Source organism: Hippoglossus stenolepis, chromosome 16 (genome assembly GCF_022539355.2).
Source record: "Hippoglossus stenolepis isolate QCI-W04-F060 chromosome 16, HSTE1.2, whole genome shotgun sequence".
In the NCBI taxonomy this organism is placed as follows: Eukaryota; Metazoa; Chordata; class Actinopteri; order Pleuronectiformes; family Pleuronectidae; genus Hippoglossus; species Hippoglossus stenolepis.
In genome coordinates, this window is record NC_061498.1 from 9,372,919 (window position 1) to 9,399,848 (window position 26,930).

At 41.7% G+C, this 26,930-nt stretch overlaps 3 protein-coding genes across 5 annotated transcripts in view; 2 read left to right on the plus strand and 1 right to left on the minus strand.

Annotated features, from left to right (window-relative positions):
* The window catches only part of abca3b (ATP-binding cassette, sub-family A (ABC1), member 3b), a 52,688-nt gene extending 45,224 nt beyond the window's left edge, over nt 1-7,464 (plus strand). The window contains exon 32 of one of the 2 annotated variants that reach the window (XR_007034896.1): nt 7,355-7,464. The gene's annotated coding sequence lies outside the window, so the exon portion shown is untranslated. The remainder of the gene's footprint in view (nt 1-7,354) is intronic. The other variant, XR_007034895.1, reaches the window with a different exon arrangement.
* On the plus strand, nt 482-11,999 carry LOC118123639 (arf-GAP with dual PH domain-containing protein 1). 2 transcript variants are annotated; one of them, XM_035181138.2, is made up of 11 exons: nt 482-747; nt 2,296-2,426; nt 3,100-3,191; nt 4,090-4,172; nt 8,592-8,704; nt 9,428-9,574; nt 9,851-9,934; nt 10,222-10,284; nt 10,390-10,461; nt 10,609-10,837; nt 10,925-11,999. In XM_035181138.2, the coding sequence occupies exons 1-11, from the start codon at nt 657-659 to the stop codon at nt 10,951-10,953; spliced, it is 1,134 nt and encodes a 377-aa protein (XP_035037029.2). In that variant the 5' UTR covers nt 482-656; the 3' UTR covers nt 10,954-11,999. The 2 variants fall into 2 exon arrangements, with proteins under 2 accessions (XP_035037029.2, XP_035037030.2); XM_035181139.2 differs by lacking the exons at nt 482-747; nt 2,296-2,426; nt 3,100-3,191 and adding an exon at nt 3,194-3,301.
* Nucleotides 11,975-26,930, minus strand: part of LOC118123640 (ras-related protein Rab-26) — a 48,702-nt gene continuing 33,746 nt past the window's right edge. Inside the window, exons 6-9 of the mRNA XM_035181140.2 lie at nt 15,523-15,588; nt 15,158-15,214; nt 14,318-14,394; nt 11,975-13,439 (exon numbers count right to left, since the gene is read on the minus strand). Coding sequence (XP_035037031.1) covers nt 13,340-13,439; nt 14,318-14,394; nt 15,158-15,214; nt 15,523-15,588 — 300 coding nt within the window. The 3' untranslated portion in view covers nt 11,975-13,339. The remainder of the gene's footprint in view (nt 13,440-14,317; nt 14,395-15,157; nt 15,215-15,522; nt 15,589-26,930) is intronic.

The window sequence follows — 26,930 nt, forward strand, 5'->3', positions numbered from 1 at the left end:
TATTTCTTTAAATGTTGGGTCATTTGTTTGGCACCTGAAGCAGATAACACATATCTCAAGTTGCACTCACAGGTGATTTAAATCATTTTGGCTCATTTAGAGTGGGGGTCTGTACTGACTTTGATTGATTGACGTCTCCATCACCCTGTTACACAAATCCCTCCTCAGCTCCACCCACCTTTAACCTGCCCACAGGTCTTATCAACTGGAAAACACCAGTGTGATGTCATATTTCAGGCAGATTTATTATACTATAATAAAAAACAATATACAATATTTTGTATTTATTTATCTATTGTATAAATTCTCAAATGTTTTCTCAGAGTTCGTTCTGTGGCTTGTTGTGTTTTTTGCGTGTGCATGTGTGCGTGTTCGGTGTCTGGAGAGTAGGGAGCGCGATCCTCCACTGGGTGTCTCACTCCGGTCAAACACCACGGAGAGCAGGGTTAAATGAAGTACTGACTGGAGCACCGACATCACACTGACCATGCCCCTCTGCTCACACACCCACCCTCCACTCCGCGGTGTTCCGGCGCGTCACGGCGCACTGTGCCCACTGAGTCTGTTTCATGTTTTAACTTTCGATCCACGAGAGTTTGAGGTTTTCAGCCGCTGAGGAGTTTTTTTTTTTTTTTAAGAGCAAAGTCTGTGTCATCATGGCTTCGGATCCAGAAAATAACAGAGGGCGAATGAATCAGCTTCTGGGGAAACCTGGGAATGGAGAGTGTGTCGACTGCGGAGCTGCAGGTATGCTGGAGGATGGGGAGTTAACAGACGCTGGACATTCATTTGTCTTCCACTGTGGGATGTTATAAACTGTAAACTGCCTCTGGCACAAGGCGATTCGATTTCTCTCCTCAGATAGTCCCGATGTGGTCTCAGCAGGGTTATGACATATACAGTATAACAGTTGACACAATCCTCACACAGGAGAGTGGTCTAACTAATGTGTAACCCCCCTTTCGACCCAGCATTTAAATAAGAAACCCTTGCTGAGCTGTAAGTGTTTCTCATTTCAACTTGCAGGAAAGATTCAGGGTTCAAATGTGTATTGAACTGTTGGCTGATTTCCTTCAGCATGGACACGTACCCTCATGCTCACACCTTGGTTTGCTTGTCATATCTGCACTTACTTACATGCAAACAGGTGTGGCTTGTTAAGTAAGGCTTGTCCTCTCTGAGTGGAGGTGGGAAAGATCTTGACATTTTGTTTGTTGTTATTTGGCACACGTTTACTGATTAATACACATTTTGAGTAATTTGAGTTCCAGTGTGAAATGTGATGACCACATAAGTACACAAGAGCATCCAATCGAACCTCAGTAAAAAATAATTTCAGCTCTATTCAGATCTAATTATGCAGATCTCAGAAGGATTTGTTCATACCCTGTTAAAATTCTCTTCCAAACTGGGTGTTCACCCTCTACTGCTGACTGTCTGTCTGGATCATGTATAACACACACACAGAATAGTGTCTAACCACATCATGCTTTTCTCTTTCGTACAGATGCGTGTGTGCATCTTTGAGATTATGCACAAGGAAGTTTTTTTTTTCTCACTGTGCTATTTTGGCCCTGAGCTGAGACCGTTTCCCTTCAGTCGTCATTAGCGGTTAAAGGGCTGCAGCTCACTGATAGTCTGCTTCACACTGCCCTAGTTCTCTGGCTCACTCACAAAGTAACCACAATGGCGGCTGTAATCTCGCTTTGCATCAGCGTAATGATTCTGAGCGTGAGATCTTGAGAGCTGTGTGTGCATGCGTGTGCAGCGTTTCACACGTTGCGTTTCCGTTTCTCTTGACAGGCCTGAATTGAAATGGATTAGTTTACTGTATCTTGTTCTGTTGATCTATGGAACCGATGTTTGCTATGCTGCACTTTTTCCACACTTGTGTCCCTTCAAAGTAATGACTTAACTTTTAATGTTCAGACCTTTCACTGAGCAGAGAACAGAGAAATATCACAAGCGCTGAAGCATAACTTGGTAACATATTGCAAACATTATTTAACAGACACATGATAGACCTGTGAATTTGTCTAGATGGAATATATGTATTTATCAAATAGATATATTAATGCAGGTGTCTGAAAGGGTTAATATTGAACACTCGCGTTTTACCCAAATATTGATCATCTGTGGAGCTGAGCTACGATATCATCACTCTGAGGAATTAGACTGTTTTACACATGCATGCTCATAAAGCATGCATGTGACACGTGGAAATCTTTTCCCCAGTGCAATATCTACAATGTGTTTTATGCATCTACAAACAAGTGTGTGTGTGTTGCTTTGCAGACCCGGAGTGGGCGTCCTATACCCTGGGTGTGTTTGTGTGTCACAGCTGCTCAGGCCTCCATAGAAACATTGCTCAGATCAGCAAGGTGAAGTCTCTCCTGCTGGATCCCTGGAGCTCCTCAGAGGTGGAGGTGAGAACTATAACGTCTGAAGGATTTTATTCACTCTCTGCCTGTCACTGCAGCGGAAGAACGAGACAAGTCTCAATTCACTACGGCCTGAAAGCCATGAGCCAGCAGCTGGCAGATGTAACTAATATCTCTGAATATGTGTTTGTGCTGCTGAATGCTGTGACTTTCAGACCTAAAGTCACAGGTTTATGTCATGCTGATGCTGAATAGGCGCAAGGAAATTGGTTTGTGGTGTTTCATCATCATTCTCTCTGTGCTTCCCCCTATTGAATCTTGAATCTTGAATCTTTTTCTTTCTTGATTTGTGAGTGTGCATGTGTAATCCACTGCTTCTCAGCCCTGTGATTATAAACACAGGGCAGGTAGGTATTGCTAATGTTGTGCGGACCTACATCTGTTATATTCTGGGGACAAAAAGTGAGTTTCCATAATGTAAATCCATAAAATCTGAAGGAAAGGACCTTTCTTTTGGTAACTATCAGGTTAGGGAAGTAGTACTGTGAAAACGAAATCTCTCTCTCTCTCTCTCTCTCTCTCTCTCTCTCTCTCTCTCTCTCTCTCTCTCTCTCTGTGTGAGTTTGCAACCCGCCCTCATCAGACATGCATTCATGGACTCGCCAGCCATTTTGCGACTTAAGTGCACATCTGATGTGTTTGTCTCTCACCTCTGCAGTTCATGGACTCTGCTGGTAACAACGCTGCCAAGGCCAAATATGAGCAGATAGTTCCTGCCTTCTTTTACCAACCCAAACACAAAGACTGCATGTAAGTGATGTGGTCCTCCACCCTCCTTAAATATCTGATTGAGGAGCCGCTTCCACTTCTCTACAGGTGGTCACCTCTAAAAGATGGATGAGTAAACATCTGCTGCTCAGGTGGATACTACAGAAACTTTTATCTTTGAAAGACACATGACACCAACATGAAGGTTCAAATGGATAAAAGTAGTTCATGTTGTTTGTGCTACAGGACTTAATTCCCAATTTGTTAATTTCTACATTACAAAAATGTTACGACTCTCAGTATCAGTCCTGAAGTTTTGCAGTGTCAGCAACATTTCAAACCTCAGTCAATGTATTGTGGTTATTTTGTTCCACAAATGGGGAGATGGGGAGGTTAGGTACCTCTGCTGGCATGTAGAAACTCCTCCATGATACGAATGCCAAGTTCCTGTAGTTCTAACATGCAGGAGGGAACAGTTTTGTAGGATGGTTTCTCCTGAACTCTCTTGTGATATAATTAACAACATGCAACTGTGAAGTTTTTCTTAAAACAGACCTGTACTGTGTTGATCAATTATTTTTAGAGAGAAAAAGACAAATCCATGAAGGGCTTGGAGCTGAACAAAGCTACGTCATTAGAGAGTGATGCAAATTAAACATGTTGAAACGAGTTATCTTAGTTCGAAACATTGTGAAGATGCTATGAATATTATGTGAAAAGTCTGGAGAAATAAAGATGATAAAGATAGATATGAGATATAAAAGAGGAGCATGAGCTGTATGATCAGAATAATCAAAGATGGAGGACGAGAGACCAAGCCAAATAATACGTGATCGCTTTTTGTTCAGAGTTTGCATGAAATGTAGCTCGGATGCTTGACTTCTGTCAAAAAGCAGGTGATCATCAAACTCTTAAGTGTCCAACACCAACTGTTCTGCAGGCTCCTCCGGGAACAATGGATTCGAGCCAAGTACGAGAGGAAGGAGTTCCTGTGTGTGGAGAGGCAGGAGCCCTACTCTGCAGGTAAGGAATATATGCGTGTCTGCACGGTCAAGCACCAGAACACACAATACTTCTGTCTTACTCTGGAAAACAAGTAATTGTCTGTGTCTTGCACAGCACCTTCTGTTCAGCATTGACTGAATACTCAGCAGGAAAACAGCCTCATCCAATTATCATTGTCCACATTCTCAAAACAGCCGATCACATCCGAGGTAATGAGTGAAAGAGGGTGAGGAGGCCACTCACGTCTCACTTTGCTGCCTTGCAAAAAAGGAAAAACATATTTCGAGCATTAAACTACATTTAAAACCTAAAAATGTTTTCATTACATTTCAAAACAAATTCAGATTCTCCAAGTTAATGAGCATCAAGTTAGAGTTTCGATGTGTTGGAAGGGATATCTGCGTCTTAAACAGAGGAGGTTAGCAGTATTCATCTGCTTCCAGTCTTTATGCTAAGCTATGCTAACAAACTTCAGCTTTAACATAAAAGGAGACTGATATTTATCTTCTCAGCCAATAGTCAATCTACAAAGTAAACTACACTAAACTCAAACAATACTTTTAATGTGTCTGTAAACAACATCCTACAGTCTTAATTTCAGTCCCACAAGCTGCACTGTTGTTGACAATTATTCATTAATCATCTATGAAAGACAATTCCTCCAAAGATATGGAGCATTTTGTGATTGCGTGAGTATCCGAAGTTCCTCCTCGAGTTTGACCAGTTAGTCGATCCTGTGAAAAACAGCTGCATTGGTATCTGCTGGGGTTCAGTGTGTGTTGTAGAATGTGCTGTTTGGTCTGGTAATGGCATGATCCTGTCAAAGGGAGTAATGCCAAGCAACTGATTGCACAGTATGCACCATTGCTATTATAACCACCATTGCCCAGCCCAGTTATCCAGCCAGTCAGAGTGCACGCCTGCTGTTATTGCTGGGATAGCTGCAGAGACAACGAGGGCCGGTCACCAGGGGATGAACAAATGTACTTTGCCGCGGTGTGTGTGTGTCCTCATTTCTTTCTGCTCCACATTGCCACAGTTGTCGTCTGTACATCTACCCTTGTTTCTGCCTAACGGCAAAATATCTCGCCCTTTTGTTGCGGTTGACTGTGAAATAATTTTGTAATTGGCCTAAGCTGACTTCTTCTCAGAGTTTATTACACAACACTATGTTATTATAAGTGGACCGATATGATTAAAAAGTTGCCTTTTAGGTGTCCATAACACACTCAAACCAATTATTAAATGAAATTTAACATCATTACTACGTTTGTCCCTCATCACAGATTTGGTTTTGCGAATTTCATCGTTTAATTGCCACTTACTAGTCTTTAGCTCTGTTAAAGAGGAAATGTGAAGCTGTCAGAAACGTCTCAATGTTGTGCTGATAAAACATGATGGCCACTGACCACGCTCTCTATCAGCTTTTATTGTCTGTTTCCCTCTGTAACATCTGAGCCGGAAACAGGAAGTTGTGCAAAATGAAATCAGTTAAACCCAATAGAAAGCCTGGTTTGTGACACTACTGTGTTATTTCTCCCCCTCTCTCTTGTGAGAGCAATAATTGGGAGTGTCTTGATACATGTGAAGAAAAGTGACGACACTGTTAGAGCCACTCGGTCAGGTTCACTTATTAGTATTCATGGAGACGAGGAAATAGATTGTAAGGTTAGAAATCAGCACAGTTTCCTTTTACTCACAGAAATTCTTGGTTATTGTTGTCAAGACCTCATCAGGCACATTAAGAAGCGCCTTTACGTTGCATTTAAGAGCTGAAATATCACCTGGGATTTCTCAAACACACTGATTTGACTTCTATTTGACTTCGAAGGCTGGAAATCAGAGAGAGTAAATCTCTTGTGTCTTCTCTGGCAGACTAAATGTATTGAATGTTTTCAAAAACATGCAAACAGATGATACCAACATGCTAAAAGTAAAACGAGCACTATCTCGCTTTAAGGTAGAGAAGATAAAGCTCTATTATCAGAGTCTCATGACTGTCGAGCTCGTCCTCCGTCTCCCTCCCTCTCCGTCAAAGGCCTCTTGTGTTGTGCTGGGCCGAGGAGCTTGTGGGTGCCTCTGCCATGGAGGAAGAATGGTGTCTCTTGTGTACAAATATTCTATATAACATTGCTCATAAGAAAAGCAGGAAAACCAGCTGCGATCGGAAGGAAGACAAATGCTGTGGTCTGAAACTGACTTTGCTCTCCCGTGTGTTTGCAAATACTTTACAGCCTGTAGTTACAGGGAATGACTCTTCTCCTCTGCTGTGTGCCGATGTGTGGACAGTCTGACCCCCTCCTCCGGGTGGTTAAACAAAACATTCCCACTCATAAATAATTGATAAAGCCAGTACTGCTGCCTGTGGCCCACACCACACCATGATAACTTTATACAGTACATAGAATCTGTAAACTGCAGGTGGACAAGCAAACAGTTAAATTGTCCAATTTCAGGTCCATTTTCCTGAGGAAAGTGGTAATTCAGATAAAAAGATCTGGCATTTGTTCTTCTCAAATGTTCTCTATTCTCTGCTTTTTATGGCATTGCACTTAAAGCTTGATATTATATCAGCATCTGACAGAGACAGTTTCTATTGAGTTCCTTATCTTGTTCAGTTACATGCAGGGGAGGTGGTTTATCAGATGTTTCTACGTGTATTTGCAGATTTGCATGTTATCCCATGGAAACAAGTGCTGTTTTTACCGGAAGCACCAAGGTTTGTTTCTTATCTATTTATCTTTTCGAGAGTAACACCACTATTACAATTGTGGAACTGAGACCACAGCTGAACGAAACGGAACGAGAAATGTAACAAGGCAAAAATCAACCCAGGAAACCATAAAAACTATGAAAAAGTATCTTGATGCTCTACGTTTTCTTGCAGCAGTTGTTATTCGTGGATATTGCAGTGTCACAGTCTTGCTGGAATGATGAAAGCTAAGGAACTATGTTTAAAATTAGGCTCCGTGGCTTCAAACAAGTGTTCGTATCAAATCAGCTAAACATCTCCTTAAAAGGATGTGACATTTGAACATCAAAACTGAAGAAACGTTCAGATCATTACTACAATGTAGTCGGTGTGAGTATGCAAAGTGTGTGTCAAGGGCAATGACAGTGCACTTCTTTCTGCAAGGCTGTTTGTGTTGGCTCTCGCTGAATATGTGCAGAGAAGCTGGTGTCAGGATCAGGCCAACAAGGGGTGTGTGTGTGTGTGTGTGTGTGTGTGTGTGTGTGTGTGTGTGTGTGTGTGTGTGTGTGTGTGTGTGTGTGTGTGTGTGTGTGTGTGTGTGTGTGTGTGTGTGTGTGTGTGTGTGTGTGTGTGTGTGTGTGTGTGTGTGTGTGTGTGTGTGTGTGTGAGAGAAAGAGAGACAGACTCTGCGGATTGTTAGAAAAACTACAAGTCATGAAAATGAAGGTGCTGTGCTGGTTCTTGTTAAAAAAATGATTTGATATACTGTGTATATGTGCGTAAGACACAGAGTTTGCTTCAGTGATGTTCACACTCGCAGAGGAAGCTCATCAGAAGGAGGTGAATTATTGATGTGTAGTAAAAGCAGAAGCACTTCCTTCCACCCATGCTGAGCTGCTTGGAGCAGTGACCACATAAGCTAAAAGTGTGCACATACACTTACACACACACACACACACACACACACACACACACACACACACACACACACACACACACACACACACACACACACACACACACACACACGTGTTACAGGACTTTGTAACGTAGGGGCTTTCAGGGATTTCCAGCAACAGCATAGTTTCTGGTTACTAAGTGAAAGATCCCTCAGTAGTCTGTGATGCATAATGTAAAGTAAAAAATAGATTTTTACTGGATGAGTTTGTAATAACCAATGCATAAACAACACACACGCAGCAATAAGTTGTTGCCTTCCTTGATAATATCATTAAAGAAGCACTTTTACTTTGAAAAACTCCCTGCAGCTCTACACAGCATCTGAGGTAAAAGCTCTGATGAAGCCAATGTACGCCGCCTTCCCAGCACCTAATGGTAAAGATGGTCCAGTGACCAGTGAAAGAAGTGGAGACCTAAATCCATCAAGTGGCCAGAAATACATCTCTAAATAAATGACAATGTTTCTGGATGTGTATATGAGCAACTGTTTTCTAACCCGTTCACCATATCACACATAGTTTATAAGGTGGTAATATGCCAGTGCTGTTTCCACATTTCTCTGCTGCCTCCAAATGGCCCCAAATCATTTGAACCTCTATATTATCTACATGATCATCATTATTATTATAATTATAGCTTTATTCTCCTCTTCTCATTATTTGTGATTTTATTTCCAAAAATGCATGTTTGTCTTAGATTTTAAGGTATTTTATTAAAGATTTTTCTAAATGTCTGCTGTGTCATCTCTATATTTTCATCCCATGTCGATGGAATGGGACCCTCAGGATACAGAGAGGGGTTCCTATGGAAACGAGGCAGAGACAATGGACAGTACCTCAGCCGAAAATTCATCCTGTCCGAACGGGAGGGTGTTCTGAAGTACTTCAACAAGCACGATGTGAGTGTTCTCTCTCCGTTCTCCTCTAAACTGAAGTACTGATCTCACTTTATTAGCCCTATTGTATTTCGAAGGATTTGTATTTCCCTTTTGGGGCTTTTTCAGGGCCTAGACATGCTCAAATTGTTACCAAAGTTTGCAGGGAATTCAAAACCCCAAAAAGTAATTGTATTCTGGAGTAATTTGAAATGGGCGTGGAAAAATGGCTCAACAGCACCATCTAAGGAAAAGCCCCTCAGTTAGCTTTCACCGATCTTCACAAGGATCGACATCGCGTGACGGACGCAGGAAGTGAAGCGTTTGTCCTTGCCGCAGTGCGCAAAACGCATGCAACGCGGAGACGTGCGCTTGGTCATTGATCGCTCTCTCCACTAACCGCAACAGGCTTCAAAATGCGTGTGCTCGGGCCCGTTAGTGCTACAACGTAGCCCTAGTTTATTCTGTTATTCTACCTAAAAAATGTTCAGATTTTCTTGGAGATCTTTCTATTTACACAATTTCAAGATCTGCACGTTTTCCAAATGTGCTTTTTACTATCTGAAAGCACCATGATTGGATCTTATTGCCTGCATAGACCACAATCAGGGTATTTTCAACATCTTTTTGATCTACCACATTATTGATCTTTTTCAATGTAGATCATTTTCAGGACATAAAGAGATAAGACTTTGTCGTTGACTATCTTCTCTCTTAAATAAAAAAAAATGTATTTCCTTGTTGCAGGCCAGAGAGCCCAAAGCGATAATGAAGATAAATACAGTGAATGCCACGTTCCAGCCGACTAAAATCGGCACAGCTCATGGCCTGCAGATAACCTATCTGAAGGACAACAGCACCAGGAATGTGTTTGTTTACCACGAGGATGGAAAGGTGAGTGGTACTGAATGTCTGTGGGGAGGTTTAGACTGGAAATAAAGAGCAGGGGTGGGTCTAGGAAAAGCATGTGTGTGTGTGTGTCCATCTGGTGGAAATGGTTTGTCATTACAAATCTGTTTGTGTTGATGTGTGTTGTATTTGTAGAAAAGTCATCACCTACACAACTTGATTCCTATGATAAGTGATCATTAGAGACTGATAAATGTCTTATGATAAATAAAACTGAGAGGACATGGGTTTAACTGCCCTTCCTGATGTTCTGTCTCGAAGGAAATGGTGGACTGGTTCAACGCCATCCGAGCAGCCAGGTTTCACTACCTGCAGGTGGCTTTTCCTGTGGCTCCCCTGTCTGTTGTGAGTATATGCACTTCCACCAATACAGGCACATACACACAGGGTATATAGCTGCCACTGAGGACACCAACTTCGAGTGGTTTGAATAGTTTATGAGTTTCAAAAAGCTTGGGGATTACATTGTGCAATCAAAAAAACATACCAAGCGTTTATTAACTTAATTTCTGTATAAATTGAATAAATAAAATATGAATCTAAGTCAAGACTTTTCTTAAGCTGTGTGGTCACAACTTCTCAGATAAGCATACACGCTGTTAAAATGAGGTATTTGCTTGGTGTTTCTCCAGTTGTTGCCGAAGCTAACCAGGAACTACATAAGGGAGGGTTACATGGAGAAGACTGGTCCAAAGGTGAGGTCTACCACAACAGACAAATGTGTAGAACCCATGATATCTGCGGTGAAGCATGCAAGCCGAAGGAACTCTTTCATTTGTAGCTCTGTGTCTGTCCCACAGCACACGGAGGGCTTCAAGAAGAGGTGGTTCACTCTGGACGACAGGAGGCTCATGTACTTCAAAGTTCCACTGGTATCTGAAACTGCTGCAGTTGCACACTGTGACCATTACATTTTAGTTTTTAGAAACAGCCTAATGCCCCAAAACTCAAAAACATGCACCAGTACAGTGCAAATTTTGTGTTTAAATCAGTTAGACTGTTTGTCCCTCTGCTCTCAGGATGCTTATGCACGAGGCGAGGTGTTCGTTGGCAGTAAGGAGAACGGCTACAGTCTGCTGCCTGAGCTCCCTGCCAACACTCAGGGCTACCACTGGCAGTTTGGAATCACCATCGTGACCCCGGAGAGGAATTTCCTCTTTACGTGCGAGACTGAAGAGAATCAGAAAGACTGGCTGGTTGAATTTCAAAGGATTATCAACAGACCAATGCTGCCTCAGGAGTATGCAGGTAAAATGTAAAAAAAACAAGAAAGATAAGTCGTCATTTAGGGTTTTTGTCTCCGAGTTGCTGACTGTTTTTATCTTCTCTCTGCAGTTGAGGCCTATTTTAAACACAAACCATGACTCTTGTAGTGTCTGAGGATCTTTTGGTGCAGGATGAGGAGCACGAAGTGGAGCCTGAAGAAGAAAAGGGCCAGAGAGAGATATTTGTACTTGACATCTCTTAATGGGTCTTATAAAATTCAGGGTGACAGTGCGATTATCATTCCCACAATTACGGCTTTTACTCAAATGCGTCGTCCTGCTTCGTTACATTTCTCTTACATTTGACCCATTTCTTAGTGAGTCTGAATCTGAGCGGAATTGGCCTAAATCTTATTTGTCATTACATGTAAGTCACACACTTGAAAGGGGACAGTCACCCTGACCTGAATGTGTCATAACTGATGTATGTGTAAATGTATGTTTGCCTTTTGTGTAGGAGTGAAAACTGTTGCTGCTCAGACTTGGAAGAGATTTAAATGTGGTGTTTTCCAGTCATGTAATAATAGCACGAGTCATTGTCTTGAATTTCAACCAAGTGTACAAACTGTGCCATTCAGGTCAGTTATAGGCCGACTTAAAACAATCGGACACAGGAACGAAATATGTCAGTAAGAAGAAATAATACTATTACTCATGTTTATTTCCATGTATGAGTATAATATTTATTCAGTTATATTTATTTGTTTGTCTAATTTACTATCCGCAACTTTCAAGGTTATGATGCCAGGCATTGCAGGTACAACTAAACATTTTTACTTTTAATACACATTCAACAGCTGCATGTAAATGTATGGTATATGGTTTATTTGGCTTGAATTCCCATTCCTTTTTTTGTAACACCAACAAATTAAGATTATTTCATGTCATGGTTATTTATCCACTAGAGGGAGACAAAGGAATTTCAAACTTGTGATTTAACCCACAGCCACCACACTCTGAACATGCAAAAGAACTCTGTGATGTAAACCAGGTGTGCGTGTTAAATATATTTTATACAATGACTGAAAAGAAAGGCCTGAAGATGTTTTTGAGCAGCGATCCATTCATTCAAATGCAAGAGGAGGATTTGTGTCAGTGAATCTGAAATATGCTCATGATTAAAAAGGCTCGAAGCCACATAACCCGTTTTTATTGTGTTTATTTTCAGTTACAAGAAAGAAGCTGCACATTGAAAAGTAGTAAAACCATGTTAAGTAAATACTGTATATTTAAATTTTATGACTAAGGTTAAATCTACTAAATCAACTTTCTGTTAAAAAGAGGCTTACGATTCTTTATGAATTGGATAAATACTGTTAACAGATAAGGATCAAATAATGTTTTGAAAAGACTGTGGCACTATATTTAATCTGTGTATATGAATGAATGCAAAACTAAAGCAGGAATTATTAAAGCAGTCTAGTAACATTTCCACCGGCTACAACTAAAACATTGAAATAAAAACTGAATTATACATGTTTCATATACAATACTTCAGGCAACACTGTCAACAGGCTCCAGGTCTTTATTCCCAAAACCCACTCACGCCCGTTATTCACCTAAAGTGCTACTTTTCTATCTACTTTTTTTCTAACGTGCAGAAATAAATGATAAGTATTTACACATAAGGTGTTTGACCATCTGTTTTAGAACATTTCCAAAATAAAACATTGCATTATCGAGAAGAACGGTTGAATTAGAGCTTGCCACGACTCAGAACTGATCCTCTATCATAGAAAATACTACGATAATGAAAACTGTTGTAGGTCGTGTAACCCATGCACTGTTATGTTTCTGTGGATCCGCTCGAACTACTTTTTAATATTTGCATTTAGCATGAATCTATATCTACTAAAACAAGCTAATGATGCTATACTCAGTATCTTTTGAATACAAAAACATTGATTTGCTTATATTCTGTTGAAGTTATACATAATCCCGGATATCCACAGCTGAATCATGGAAATACTTAGACTGAGTTTATGCTGGTGAGCTAAACCTGGCTCCACGGAGCCTAAAATCCAGACGTGAACACTGAACCTATGGGCAGAAGACAAATCACTAGACATCTGTTATATGGATATTCATCCGTTCATGGAACAAGAAGAGTTGATGCGAGAAAAAATAAAAAGGCTTTAAAATACATTTTCCTTGTCTCCGCAAAAAGTTTAATTAAATCCCCTTCACAATAAAATCACTACACGTGTTGATGCAGAGGTGTTGGCAAGGTGTCACATTCTACGTCTGGGGGGTCAAAAGATAATGCAAGACATACGAGATGGAGGAGGACAGGACAACAGACTGACGCTGTGAGAACTGAGAGGTTTGACAGTAGAGAATCAAACAGGTTAATACCTCGCTGGAGCTGACTCCTCATCTCATAAACACACACTTTATGAAGATGAGTGATACACACACACACACACCAACACACACACACACACACACACACACCAACACACACATCCAGAGAGTGCAGCAGGCTTTAAGATCTGCAGCACCCAGTGCCCTTCATCTCCTGGTTGACGTACTCCTGCAGCTTGAACTTCTCACTGGGATCCTTCAGGGACCTGTGCTTCAGCTCCCTGAGACAAAGGAAGAGGATAAGATGAGACTTAACACAAAGGAGTCCCCCACCATAAGCAAAACAAAAGCTCATTTTACCTGGATGTTTGACCTTAGCTGTGCAGAATCATGTGTCCAATGTTTGAGACTAGAGGACTGTTTTCATATTCCTCTGCTGCAGGAGGAATGTTTCTCTGCTCACTTTATGTGTATGTATGAGCGCAGGACTTTTTGACAACTAGTTTGGAGGCCAACCGTGATCCAACTCCTGTCGGAAATTCAGTGCACGTTTGAGACCATGGTGCCGAAAAAATAAATAAAAAAAGAAGCGACATTTGAAGAATTTAGATGGGGGTTTGGATGATTTGTGGTTTAGGTGCAACCTTCACATCATTTCAACCGAGAGAGGCTGTCGTGTAAACCTGCCGCCAACCCACGAAGTTGATGAAACGTTTGCAGGGAAAGAACAGAGGAAGTGCGAAGTCATTACCCGCTCAGGATGCCATTACTCCAAATAGTTGTTGGCTGGTTTATTAATGTTCAAAATCTTATTTATATAACCTTTAACCCTGAGTCAAGAGGGTTTAGGTCGTAAATTACCTTCGACATTCATTTATTCTTCAAACACAATATCTCAAGAACATCTCGAGGGTTTAAATTTGGTTCAAACGTTCATTTGGATGAGGACTGAATGTATGTATGTATGTATGACTGAAACCGCGTTGGTTTGCAGAGGAATTCAACAGCAGGGTGGAAACTCTACTTTTTAATGTTTCCTAATGATAGAAAAGTAGTGTCTTATTATAATCACCTTTAGGTAGATATTCAGTGGATTTAAATTCCAAAACATGTCGTGATTGGACCAACAAACAATACTTGCAGACAGGATGATACTCACCGAGCCACAGCAGTGAACGCCAGCTCGACGTTGAGACCCGACCTGGCGCTGGTCTCCATGAAGGGAACTCCGAACTCCTGCAGTGTCAGAGCGGTGACAGTTACAGGAGAACTTCACAGAAACACATGAAAACATAACTCATCGTAACAGGTTGGTGTTTCTGCATCAGAAATAAAAAACAAATCACGCAAAAAAGTGTGGTTGTTGCGTGAAAACAACAAACGATTCCATCGGAATTTCTCAGCTCAGTGTTCGAGCTCTGAAATTGTTTATGTCGAATAAATTCAGCCCTGAAGTGATTCGTCTCGCTGCTTTTCCTCTGCAGAGGAGTTTGTCTCGCTGATGATAACTGATGCTCTTTCTTTCCCTTTAGTTACTCAGTGGCACTTTATTGCTCCCACTTCTGTAGACGATCACTCAGCTGTTTGCTGTTTGTTTTGCGGGCTGTGTAGCAACAGTCCAGCACATTAATAAAAATCGTTTTTCTCCTGCTGTCAGCGCGTGGTGGTTGTATTTGTTGCTGAAATTGTCACTATCTGAAGTGTGTGTAATTTCTTTTTCTCATCTTTTTAGTTTGCAGGCGATACGCTTTCTTTAGAGCAGGAGAGTCTGAGATAAGGAGCACGAGTGAAAACGAAAACCGATCAAGATAATTCAAACGGTTCTGTAATATTCACAATCTTCTAATCTGAAATCCAAAAGGTCCCATACAGGGGGTCTTGGATTTCACCGCAATTCTAAGTCGATTTTTTTATTTTCTATGCTGCATGGTTACAGATTATCTTAGCTGTGGCCACTAGGGTGCGGAGGCTGTAGGTGCCTAACTTCTCAATTCCTCACCTTAGCAAGCCGCTCTCCGTCTTCTCTCTTCACCACCCTGTTGTGAGTGGCATCCGCCTGGAGGGACGGGGAGAAGGAAGATCAAATAGAACGACATCAGATGTAGAACCACAAACACAAAAACAAACACACACTCACGCAAAATAACTAAATCCAAATTTACTGCAAAAATTAACACTGAAACATACATTGTGTGATAAGAACCTTAAATTTATATTTATTTTGACTTAAGTTTGGGTCCATGTCCCATCCACTAACATTGAGACGATTTGGCTTCACTTATAAAGAAGCTGTCATGTCACTCGTCCTTGTATTTCGTCTACGGTGTGTACCCACAGTCACAAATATTTCCCATAATGCCTTGCCTTGTTTCCGAGCAGCATGAGCACCACGTCCTGTTGGGCATATTCATGGATCTCGGTCAGCCACGCCTGGTGACAGCACAGAGACAAAAGACATGTGGCTGTTAGAAAAGCAAGCAAAAAAAAAAAAAGAAAGACATTACGGAGAATGAAAAGCTGTAAAAAAAGAACAACTCGAGTGAAGGGACAAGAGGGGGGTGGGCACAGAGAGCACTTCAGGAAAAAGAAAAGCTTGTCTGGGACTTGACAAGGACGAGACGCAGCATTAAATCTAATGACGGGAATAAAGAGGAGGATTAAAGTGAGAACGACGACAGCATTTAGATGAAAATGAGTGCAGACAGGAAAATAACGGAGGAAAGGACAGAGCGCTACAAGGACTAACAGCAAGAGAGAAATAGAGTGAGAGCGTTAGTGTAATGAAAACCCATCGGAGTCGGTTTAATCAAGGCCCCGTCCTGTTTGGACACAGGGACGAAGACTGTGTGAACTTCCACGGCCCCTGACCCAGCGTCCACTGTTAATGAATGATCCATCAGACGGACGCCTGCAACATCTCCTGCTGCTGAAATAATAATCCTCATCTCAGCACAGGTTAATTGTTCCTTAAGTGAATTACCCCACATTGGATTTCTGATTTCCTGGTCATCAATCCTCCTAATTTCCAGAGTGGTCCTGCTCAAGAGGCGATTCCCCCTCCGACAGCTTGCCGTTTTTTTTCTAATTAATGCTGCTGATGACTCTGTGTTTGTGAAGGGATCTCACCGGGGGTCACCTCCAGCCAAAGTCTCCCATTAATTAACAAGAGATGAGAAAGGCATAGTGTTGACACTGCTGCCCTGCACATGAGAGAAATGATAAGTGTGTGGGAGTTATTTCCTCCACGGAAGGACGTTATGTTTTCTCTGTTTGTAAGCAGGATGACACGATGACTCCTGAACGGGCGATCACCAAACAAACCCAATAGGTTTTGGGGGCAGATCTTGATCAGGGGGCGGATCCAGGATTTTTTCCCCTACTTTCTTTAACATTGCAAGATTTTCACCATTTTCCCAGAGGATAATTCGTAATAAGAAATTCTGCCATATTTATGGAAGTGATATCTATGAGTGTATGAGATTTGGTGCAGCTTGAATGAATTTTAGGGGGTTATTGGAGGTATGAGCTCTGCCGAGAGCCATTCTAGTCTTGGTATTTAATATATTGTCACATAAAATGTATGAGCACACTCATGGTTCTAAATGTAATTTAATCTAATGGTCTTGGTTTTCCCAAACTAAACTTTTCAGAACTTTTTAATAATACTGTATCAATTAACAGTCGAGCAGGACTGAATAATGAAAGCTTCGGTTTTATACTTTCACTCTTTTCAGCTATTCCTTCTACCATGTTTTTCTCCCATTTAATGACAATGACAACATTTGGAAAACCCCACACAAGCCCATGAATTTGAGAGGTTTGGTTGAAGACTAGAACGTTTTAATGTGTGTATGATATGCCTGAGATGGTGGTGGAGGTTTGCACTTCAACTTTACAACTTTGCTATAATGTATGTGCATACACAGTAAGCCCTATGTGCATTCTTTATAATCTTAATACTAAAAAAATGTTGTAAAGTATCATGTTTCTTTCAGGTTTCGATAAAGAGGCCCCCCAGGTCCCCTTTTACCTGGAGTCCCCAAAATCCCTTAAAACGCTCCTGCCTGTACACGCCTCTGTTGCCCTCTGTCAAATTTATGTTGATTCTCTTCAAATCAATTTTGAATCACATTTGCGTTTTGATGTGATCTGGAGTTAATGAGGGTCAGAAAGATCAGGAGATCCGAGCTCTGAACTTATTTATTCAGGAAACTAGAAGAGCAAGCGGACAGCACATATAACCCAGGCCACTTTATCACAATATATACTCCAATTTCATCCTTTCATAGATATTTTTTCATAAAAATCTCAATCCCAAATCTATACCCTTCCACCTAGTTTTTCACCAAGCTAAAGAAAGCTGGCTCAGAAGTGTTTGCAAAATCCTGCTAATAAGATAGAAAAACAGACAAACAGCAACATGACAACACAACCTCTCGAGTTTAGAGGAGCGTTTGGAGAAAGGTCTGACTGAACCCTCTGCTATCCTGAGAAAACTGGAAAGAAATAGATCGAGTGGGGTCGTTTGAATTTGCATCTCCGTTGCTCTTCAACATTTGTGCTGACTGAGGGGGTGAAATGTTAGTGAACAACATTTTGCATGTGGCTAATTGCTTCATACATAATTCAACTTTTTTGTGAGTGTTTCCCATCATTCACATGTTGCTCAGCGAGGCCGACTGCTGTTGTGGCTTCTCATTAAATCGTGTGCATCTTTCTCAAGAAAAGTTTTGTTAGTATGAGGTGACACTGACTGAAATATTAGCATATGTGCTCTTTACGATAGACAGTTGTTGTTCAACTACTTTTCCCCTCGCACAGGAAATCAATCAACAAATCCTCCCCGAGCTAAAACTGGCCTTTAGAAGATTCTCTCCGTATGCTGAGATTAGCGGTGATGAACCAGAGCTTGTAAATAGACCATCCGGCTGTTTATAGCACACTCCTCAGCAAAATATATCAACACAGTCAAATTTGATTATACTTGAATGAGTGAATGTTGAATCAATTTCTTGTTTAATACCAGCTTTGGAAACCACTGCTGCAGATCACTTCTTGCTGTTCTGTAGGGAACAAATGACATATGTTCTTTTTTTAGTTTGGAGGATTTCTCGATTATTATGTAGCTGAAACTCTGCTTTTACAAAGTTTTCAAATGTTTCAAATGAAGCTGTTTCTGTCTACGTTGTGTTATTATTTGTAGTTACTGCAGTTCGGAGCTGGAAATCTGTATTGCATGCAGGTAGCTCACATCGAAGCCGGGAAGAAGTTTCCTTCCTGTTAACAGTCCTGCAACGAAAAGCTAACTTTGTAAATATTTTGCATTTACATACTCGGAAATGTCGAGAATATTCAAAACACTGCTGCTGCTTTTTACACTTTTCCTTTTTCTATAAGCATCAGTGTATGGTACTGTGTCTGTCTTGACACTATAGGTAGCATCAAACGCTGTTTATAAAAAAGGACGTAGACTCCGGGTCCGGAAAGTGAAGCCAAAGCAGAAATGCCAGAAATCTGTATTCTCTCGAATGACCAGCAGAGGGCGACTCAATAGTCTTCTTCACTACAGCATGAGGTTCCTTTGGTAAATCATGATCCTATTGGCTGCAGGTTGCAGGTGTCGGTGGGCGTACAGTGACCTCAAGCTCCCAGTCAAGGCAGACATGGCCTCCCAACCATCTCAAGTATATTATAGGTTAAATCAAGCAGATAAATAATGAATATCCTCAGTGGCCATGGCTGTAGGAACTGGGCTTCATCTTTTAGCCTAATCAAAAAGCCTAATCGAATCAAGTCGCCCTATTCCTATTACCCAAAGAGCACCTTTACTTTCTGTTCTCTGATGAATTCAAATGTCAGTTTAAAGGTTTAATAAAACCTCCCAGTCGAGCTCCCTCTAAATATTAACTATGGAAAATAACTGGTTGCTACTTGCTCTAAAATCTAAAATAGCTTATGCGCCAAACGTTCTGCTGACATTCACACCGCCTGCTCAGCTGTAGAAGTAAGAGACGACAATATGACGGCACAGAGACGGATGTGATGGAGGGAGAGATGCGACAGAGACAGAGAGGGTGCCGAGAGGCAGCAAGATGGAGAGACAGACAGTGACAGGGAAAGACAAAGACGGAGGGATCTGTATCAGAGGGGAAGGAAGATAAAAGCCGGGCAGACAGCTGCTGGCGGCTGCATCCTGACACTGCCGAGACAAGTTGTCACAGGCGGAGGTATGTGAGGCTACTTCTGATGTTGCCTCGTATCCGTTTTCCCTTTGTTGTCGCTGAGAAGAAAAAACAGGGCTCGACTCCAAACACAACACGAGCCAGGTCAGCTGTAGCGGTGTGCTTGTCTGTGATAGGCTGGCAGGTGTCCTTTAAAACGGTCGTTGCTGATTATGTACATTTGAGGATTAAGTGCACTGCTTCACAAGTAAAGTTAGATACTTTGACTCCTTCTCTGGGAATGCATGCGTCAGGTGGAGCTCCTCTCAGACTGATTCATATCTGACATGGAGGTCACAGCAGTTCAAAGTGAAGATAGAAGAAAATGGAAATTACAACACAACATACGCCGTTATTTCAACAATCCTCACACTAAAGGTTTGGCATGAGAGGACACAAGTAAACAATCCAAATAGCCTCTTTACTCAGATGTTTTCAGACATGTCCTGCGGAGGATCTTTGGAGAATTGAGTCCGGACTTTCTCTGCAGTTTTGCCGTTCACACGTGCACAATGCAGCAGGAAGAGGCAGGACGTAATGTATTACTCTCTCCGCTGTGGAGATCACGTGATTTTGTTTGCAGCACATAGACACCAGCATCGACTCTTATCACCACAAACCCTCTTTGACATCTTTGTTGGTGTCTTCTACGAGTATGGCTCCACTTTTTTTCCTTTTTGTGTCTGTTGCATGTCCTCTCGTGCCTGTCTGAGAGCAGCTCTCTTGTGAGGACACGTGAACCATCTCTCAGTTGCCTCAGATACATTTGTCTTTGAATTCCCCACTAAGTTCTGGGCATGAACAACAAATGATGTGCTCCTTCCTCTTCACAGAATCGCTCTTCATCCTGTTAAAACTCATACTTCGCTGAATAGGATAATGAATTCCCTCACGGAGCCCCGGAGCCTTTTCCACATGATCCAACTTTCCCTCTGTTGCACTTTCGTCTAAGCAGATTTGCTACGGGTGACGATGCTATTCTTGCCAAACTTTGATCAGAGTATTACAGCAGCTGACAGAGTGGAGACGTCTGCTCCCGACAGCCGGCAGAGTCAGACTGAGCCGACCCAGAGTAGTGCGGGGGGGAAAGTAGGGCTTCTCCCCTGAGAGGAGGTTTAAGCTCCACGAGGCAGCTGAGCTAAACGGAGTGACACCGTCGCTGTCTGACACGAGAAGACGAAGAGAACAGATGCAGAGAAATCCTCCCGCAGCTGTGTGTATTCACACATTCGAGCTGGTGCGCAGGAAGTCAATAAGCTATATTTTATCATTTCAAAAACAAAAAAGGCTCTGTAATGCTTGCACCAGCATTTTTTTTAGACTAGTGGGGTCTTGTTTTTCCAGGTTTCTATCAGCAGATTTTATAGGTGCACACATACACAGTCTGTCCAATCAAAGACAGATCAGTGAACAACTTCTTCACATCATAAAAACAACACTAAAAGCATCAGCCTTGTAAGCTGATTTCCCTTTGACAGGGAAGAGGAAAGGCTTTTTATGTTTGTAGAAGAGCAGCTGACGGGTCTATCTGGCAGAAAACACGGGTGTGAGACCTGTGTGGATGACTGACGCGCTTTGTAAAGCTGCAGACAGAGTGAACACGAGAGTGAGACGTGTAGAGAGGAACCATCACTTCTCTCAGCGCTCTCGTCCAATTTGTTTCTGTGCACAAGGCCTGACCTTAACCTCTCCGTCAGTGACAAGTTTACTGAGTTGTGAGTGGTGTTAAATAAACCAGTGGGTTAAGGTGGCAGGGTCTGTTCTCAGAATTGAGCGTCCTCACCTGCACAACCAAACACTTTCCTTTACTTTGCCTCATGGTAAACAAGGTAAAAGTTAAAAGCTAAAAAGGTCTTTTCTTTCCATTATATTTTGGCTTAATTTCTGAATAGTGGGAGGAAGTGGAGACGCACCGTTAATCTTTATATACAGTCTATGCATGAAACTGGGATAACCTACAGTCCACTATGACAGTGACGTAAGCACAGGCCCAACACCAACTGTGCTGCATCATCTGCAAGTTGACAGGTCAGGGAGTAAATAAAATCAGCTCACACACCCTGGCAGTTGCGAGCCAGGATCTCAACCTTGTAAATTGATTTTTTATTTCTATGAATAATGAAAGTATGAATATATAAATTAATAATTCATGGTTTTCAATATATTATGACGAAAAAAATATATAAATGTGGAGGGAGGTGAAAACTCTCGAAGCTACCGGGGAAATAACTGTTGCCTCCGCTCTACATTCTCATGATAAGGAAATGAACGTAGCATCTAAATGTACCTGCAGAGGTTGCACGCCTCATTATCATGATATGCTCTGTGACATCCGTGTCAACAGTTTCCAGAGATGTGTTCTGCGTGTCGGGGGGTGGGGGCCGCTGTGCCTTCCTGTCAATCAAGCTGATATCTTGTCAGTCCTCATGTCAGCCCTGGTAAACACCTCTTTAAATGTGCTTTTTCTTTGGTCTAAATGAGCTAAAAGTCCTGTGTAGAGTTTACTGACTTTGACAAACTGATGTTGAGTCACAACATGATCCACGGCTGCTTCCTCTGCTGCTGCTTACCCAACAACATCCTAGATATAGTGCTAAAATATTGACATGTTACACATATATAAATTTATAATAAAATTGGGGTACAAAGCGTCTCGATCCCCTCTTGGTGGCTGGCTGCAGTATAGGTCATAAACCCTGCCTCCTCCATGTTAGCAGATGGAACAAACTATAAAGTCAAACTACACTGTCCCTTTTCTCCACAAGAAAGAGGAGCCGTTTTCTTAAAGCTATAAAAAAGTGAGATAAAAATATGGAACAAGGACAAAGAATGAGGAAAATTAAGCTGTTTTGGCCTGGTTTGAAGTTAATATATTTCTGTAGAGACAGTATAAATTCTCATTTATGTCTCACTTATGTACAACCAGAGATATGTCAGTTTCAAATGATGCAACCATGACTGCCCACTTACGTCGTTCTACGATTTCCAGGAGTAATGCTCTGTTTCGTCTGTATCTGTACGCTTTAACATTTTCTGTGCATCTTACTTTATAGATTTATTTTCAGGTACTTTTCAACTTTACTGCAAATATCAGTTTTTTTATGTACTCAATAATGGCTGATTGAACCAGGGCAGGCAGGTAATATTAGCCCCGCCTCCTCCAATGAGAGCAAAGAGCTTCTGTAGCTGCAGCATCACTGGTGAAGAAACACCTTAAATCAGAAGACGTCAGTGCCGAGACTAAGCCATAGGGAATAGGCTATACTGAGTCATTACTTTTAATATTTTATGTATATTTAAAAGCTAGCCCTTACTTCTGAAAAAAGTTAATTAGGTACTTTTCTTTTACTTGAGTACATTTTTTCTTTTCTGCACTTCCTCCACCGCTGCCCTTTGGAAAACGGATCCAACGACAGCAAAAAGCAAAGTGATTTATTGGGCTATCCTCATTAATCTTGCTTGTGCTTGACTGCATGTTTGTGCACTGATAAGAACCCCATCCCTTTTGCCACTTTGCAGCTGACATGAGAGTTAATGGAGACGTGAACAGAGAGTAGCCGCTTGAACACACAGGTGAATTGCTTTTCCTCCGACACTTTGCCTCTGCACAGCTCCGCTCCACTGCTGCACGTATAAGTCCAGGACAAGCCGTAAATTTGGTGAAGGAATCCAGCTGACATGCTAATAATGTTCCATGAGGGAGAGAAAATCACAGGCGCTGTGTGAGTGACAGGTTTAATGGTTGAGGTTTGCTGCACGCCATGCCCTCAATAACTTGAACAGAACGTGGTGGTGCAGAATAATCCATGAAATGTTTTTTTCATACATCACTTGTGAAACGAGTCACTTCTTATTATAACGGATGGTATTTGAATTCATATACTTGCATTATTTACCGACAGTTTCTCTCATCACCATCTGGCCTGGTGGTGCCATGACATTTAAGTAACAGCTGCGTGGTCGGTGGTTATTTGAAGCCGATCCGTGCCCCGGGGACAGACAGAGAGATGAATGAAGGCACACTGATAAAGCTTTATTCTTCTCACAGTGTTTCTGCTATGTGCATCTAACCGCGACACTATTACACGTCTCTGTGGGATCTTGCAGAAACACTTGGCCAAGGGAAGCAAGTGCAGCTCAAGTAATGAGTGGGACAGAATAGAAAAAAAAAAGATGTGAGAGAAAGGTTTGACTTGTTAAAGTTAACATAAAACAATGAGTAAGATATATGTTTTTTTACCAACCACGGCCACATGCTCACTCTGACCACGGGTGCACTACACGATCCATGTGCCAGGACTGGTGGGTGACCACAGAACATAATCCAATCCATGTTATTGATCTGAACAGAGTTGGTGTCTTATGAGGCTGCTTCACATGGATCACTGCCAGAGCGCTGATCAATTCTAATGTTATGAGGGATTTTATTTTGGCATGCGGTCAAAAGTGCAGCTTCAGCTACAACTATCGTTGCCTTTAAAATGGTTACAAAAGATTTTTTTATAGGATTTTTTTTCCTGATCTGTCAGTGCTATTTTATTTTACATGAACAATTGTTGAAATTATTGTAATTTTAAAGAGAGCAAACTGACTGAAAGTCATGACCTGACTCTAGTGCTCCTTCGGTTCTACTGAGTAATTTAGTGTCATTAAGCTTATTATCTCCGCCAAGGACATGAGGCTTTCACCCGTGTCTGTTTGTGTATTTGTCAACAGGATTAAACAAAAAGCAATGAGCCGATGTGGAATGGGACATAGGCCAGAGAAGAATCTGTTAAATATTGGTGTGAATTCAGTGAGAGGATCTGATACATTCATCTTTTTTTTATCACTTTCCTTAACATTGCATTTATGGACAATAGCTCAGGAAATATTGTATAGACCCTGATGTAACTACTTGGTGAACATTGTGTGTATATATCTGCTAATTGTTCCTTACAGTTATATATTTTGTGTAATTGTGTTCTTACATTATCCAAAAAGTTTCCAACGATGTTCAAAATGCAGAGAAATTCCCAATTTTATTCAAGTTTCATTTCGGTCGCCTTTTATTTACTTTATATCTGCTTTCCCCATGGCTTTGTCCGTCTAACAGCCAGTTAGCGAGGTGTTGACATGAGCATATAGGGGGTTTGCAACTTAAAAAAAAGAAAATCACTTTTGGTTGAGTCCAGGAACAAAATCTGCCCCCGTTGTTGAATTCTATGTTTCAGGACCTGCAGGTTAAATTACAGATAGGCAGCACTGAATCTCTCTGATTTGACAATCCGATAACCATCAACAGAAAACAATTGTTGTCTCTAAACGATAGCGCCACAGGAGTCCAGGCTGCTTTTGAACAGTAACCCAGACAAATGATTTGCAGCAGAGGCCTAAATGGACTCTTCTAGTCCCCCTGCAACACTACTTCTGACAAGAAGACATTCATCACATTGCTAAATGGCTTCTGTGTTTCTGCTGCAGTGGATTACACAAACTAAAGATTGATGTTGATCATGAAACCCCACAATAACTCTCTGAGTCTCTGACCCAGAAAGGAGCCTGAAATAATAATAGTGCCAGCAGGATTCAAGAAATGACACTTTTATCGTCACACCACTTAGAACACAATCATACTATCAAGGCGAAAGCAGCTGGTGTCCCCGACGTATCATGTCAGAGACTCTCTTGTCTTAAATTAAAGCCTCTCTCCCCGGGTGATGGACAGCTGTGATGGCGTTAATGCTTTGCTTGCCTAAAATGTCTCTGAGCCGGGGAGACGACGACACACCGCAGAAAGGTCTGAGGGCGGAAGAGGAGGAGAAGGATTTCTCCCCTAATCCTCTCTCATTCCTCTTCATCTTCATCAGAGGGGCATTAATCACCATTAGCGTTCATTAACATGAATCAGGGCTTGTTAGGCAGCCGTGGGCCAGCAGGCATCTGTAGCTCATGCCACAGGCTCATCTCCTCGCTAAGTGAATGTGAGCGCGGTGGTGGAGGGATGTGGATGTGATAAAGGAAGGAGGATAAGGATAAGACGGTAGAAACTGAAAACTGTTTAAAATAATAAACTTAAACAGTCTCAGTGGTGAAATGGCATCAATTCTGAAACAAAACATCTCAGAACAGAATACAGAACAGAAAGAAGGGTTAATATAAGTCTGTTAGTGAACAGATATTTATAGTTTGACATAATTTGACTTGAGCTATCTCCCAATCTTCAGGAAAGTGATTCCTGGAATTGCGTCTTTAACCGGATTTGTGCCGAAATTTTAGTTGACTTCTTTTCTGGCCCATACCCCTTTCATCAAGTTTGAAGAAAATATGTTCAGTAGTTTTTTCATAATCCTACAGACAGACAAACTCCTCTGCGAAGGATCAACAGTCCTAAATTACACAGACTCACTAGTCCCCCAAATATGCTTGATTTCCTTCATTGAGATCAATGAGTAATTCTTTGAGAAAAAGGTTAAAGAAAATGAAAATAAATTCCGGAATCCGACTTAATCGAGCTAGCTCCAAAAGTTAATGTATTCTTCCTCGGCCTATCCCCCCCTTCCAACAAGTTTCAAGAAAATCAGTTAAGTAGTTTTTGTGTAATCCTGTTAAAGGTCAAACAAACAGCAATGAAAACACAAGAGGTAACTGATCTTTTCAATAAGTGCCACGGAAAGCAATGACAGTGCGACTGTGAGCCAGCATGCACGGCAGCAGGGCGCTGAAACTGAAGCAGCTCAAAAGAAACTCGGCCCTTCATTCATTTCAATATTCCCACTTGTGCTTTTCCTCCTGTGACATGTTAAAATATCCATTGAGAAAAAAGAACTGTGGTAAGAACACAGAACAAACCCAGCAGTACAACTCAGCTATGAGTCGTAGCAAGCTGCATACACAGATGACCTAAGGACATTTTCCACACTCATATTGAGGGTGTTTATACTGTCGGGTATTCCTACTGCAACACGTATATACTGCCAACAGTGAAAGCTCAACCACTGAGACAATGCAAGGACTGTGAACCAGTTGAGATTGAGGCTGTTGTCCAAAATAAAAGACTTCTTCATAAAACAGAAGCTGAAGCATTGGACCATGTAGAGATAAGACAAGCTGAAAGGTCTGTAGCCACACCGTCTCATTAGGAAACGTCCGTTTAAGATGACTGACCGCGCATTACTCATCCTCCCTTCTCTTTCTGCTTGCAAAACACATCCACATCCGTCTCCTCTGCTGCTGCTGCTCATCCTTCCTTCCCTCCCTCCCTTTCTCCTTGAGCTGCCGTTCAAACCTGGAGCTATAGAGTCACTTTTCCCCGCTTTAATGATCTCTCAGGGTAGATCGTCATATTTCTCTGGCAGAGGCTGCTTATGACTAACCTTCTCCTTCCCCTAACAGCCCCTTTGCTGCACAGAAAGAGACATTTTATCTGATGACCAGCATCAATTAAAGCAGTTGAGAGTTGCCACGCCGTCTGCTGCAGGGTACATTTACTACACAGTGGGAAACAGCAGGTATGATGACGCAGTGACACCAGCTGGCACAACCTTTAGTCCCTCAGACAGCTGTGGCACG

Bases quoted from the DNA above. Each gene is read 5' to 3' on its own strand.
- LOC118123639 (XM_035181138.2), top strand. From the start codon at position 657: ATGGCTTCGGATCCAGAAAATAACAGAGGGCGAATGAATCAGCTTCTG. The intron at 8,705-9,427 runs GTGAGTGTTCTC...TCCTTGTTGCAG, and splicing joins AGTACTTCAACAAGCACGAT to GCCAGAGAGCCCAAAGCGAT. The intron at 10,462-10,608 runs GTATCTGAAACT...CTCTGCTCTCAG, and splicing joins TGTACTTCAAAGTTCCACTG to GATGCTTATGCACGAGGCGA.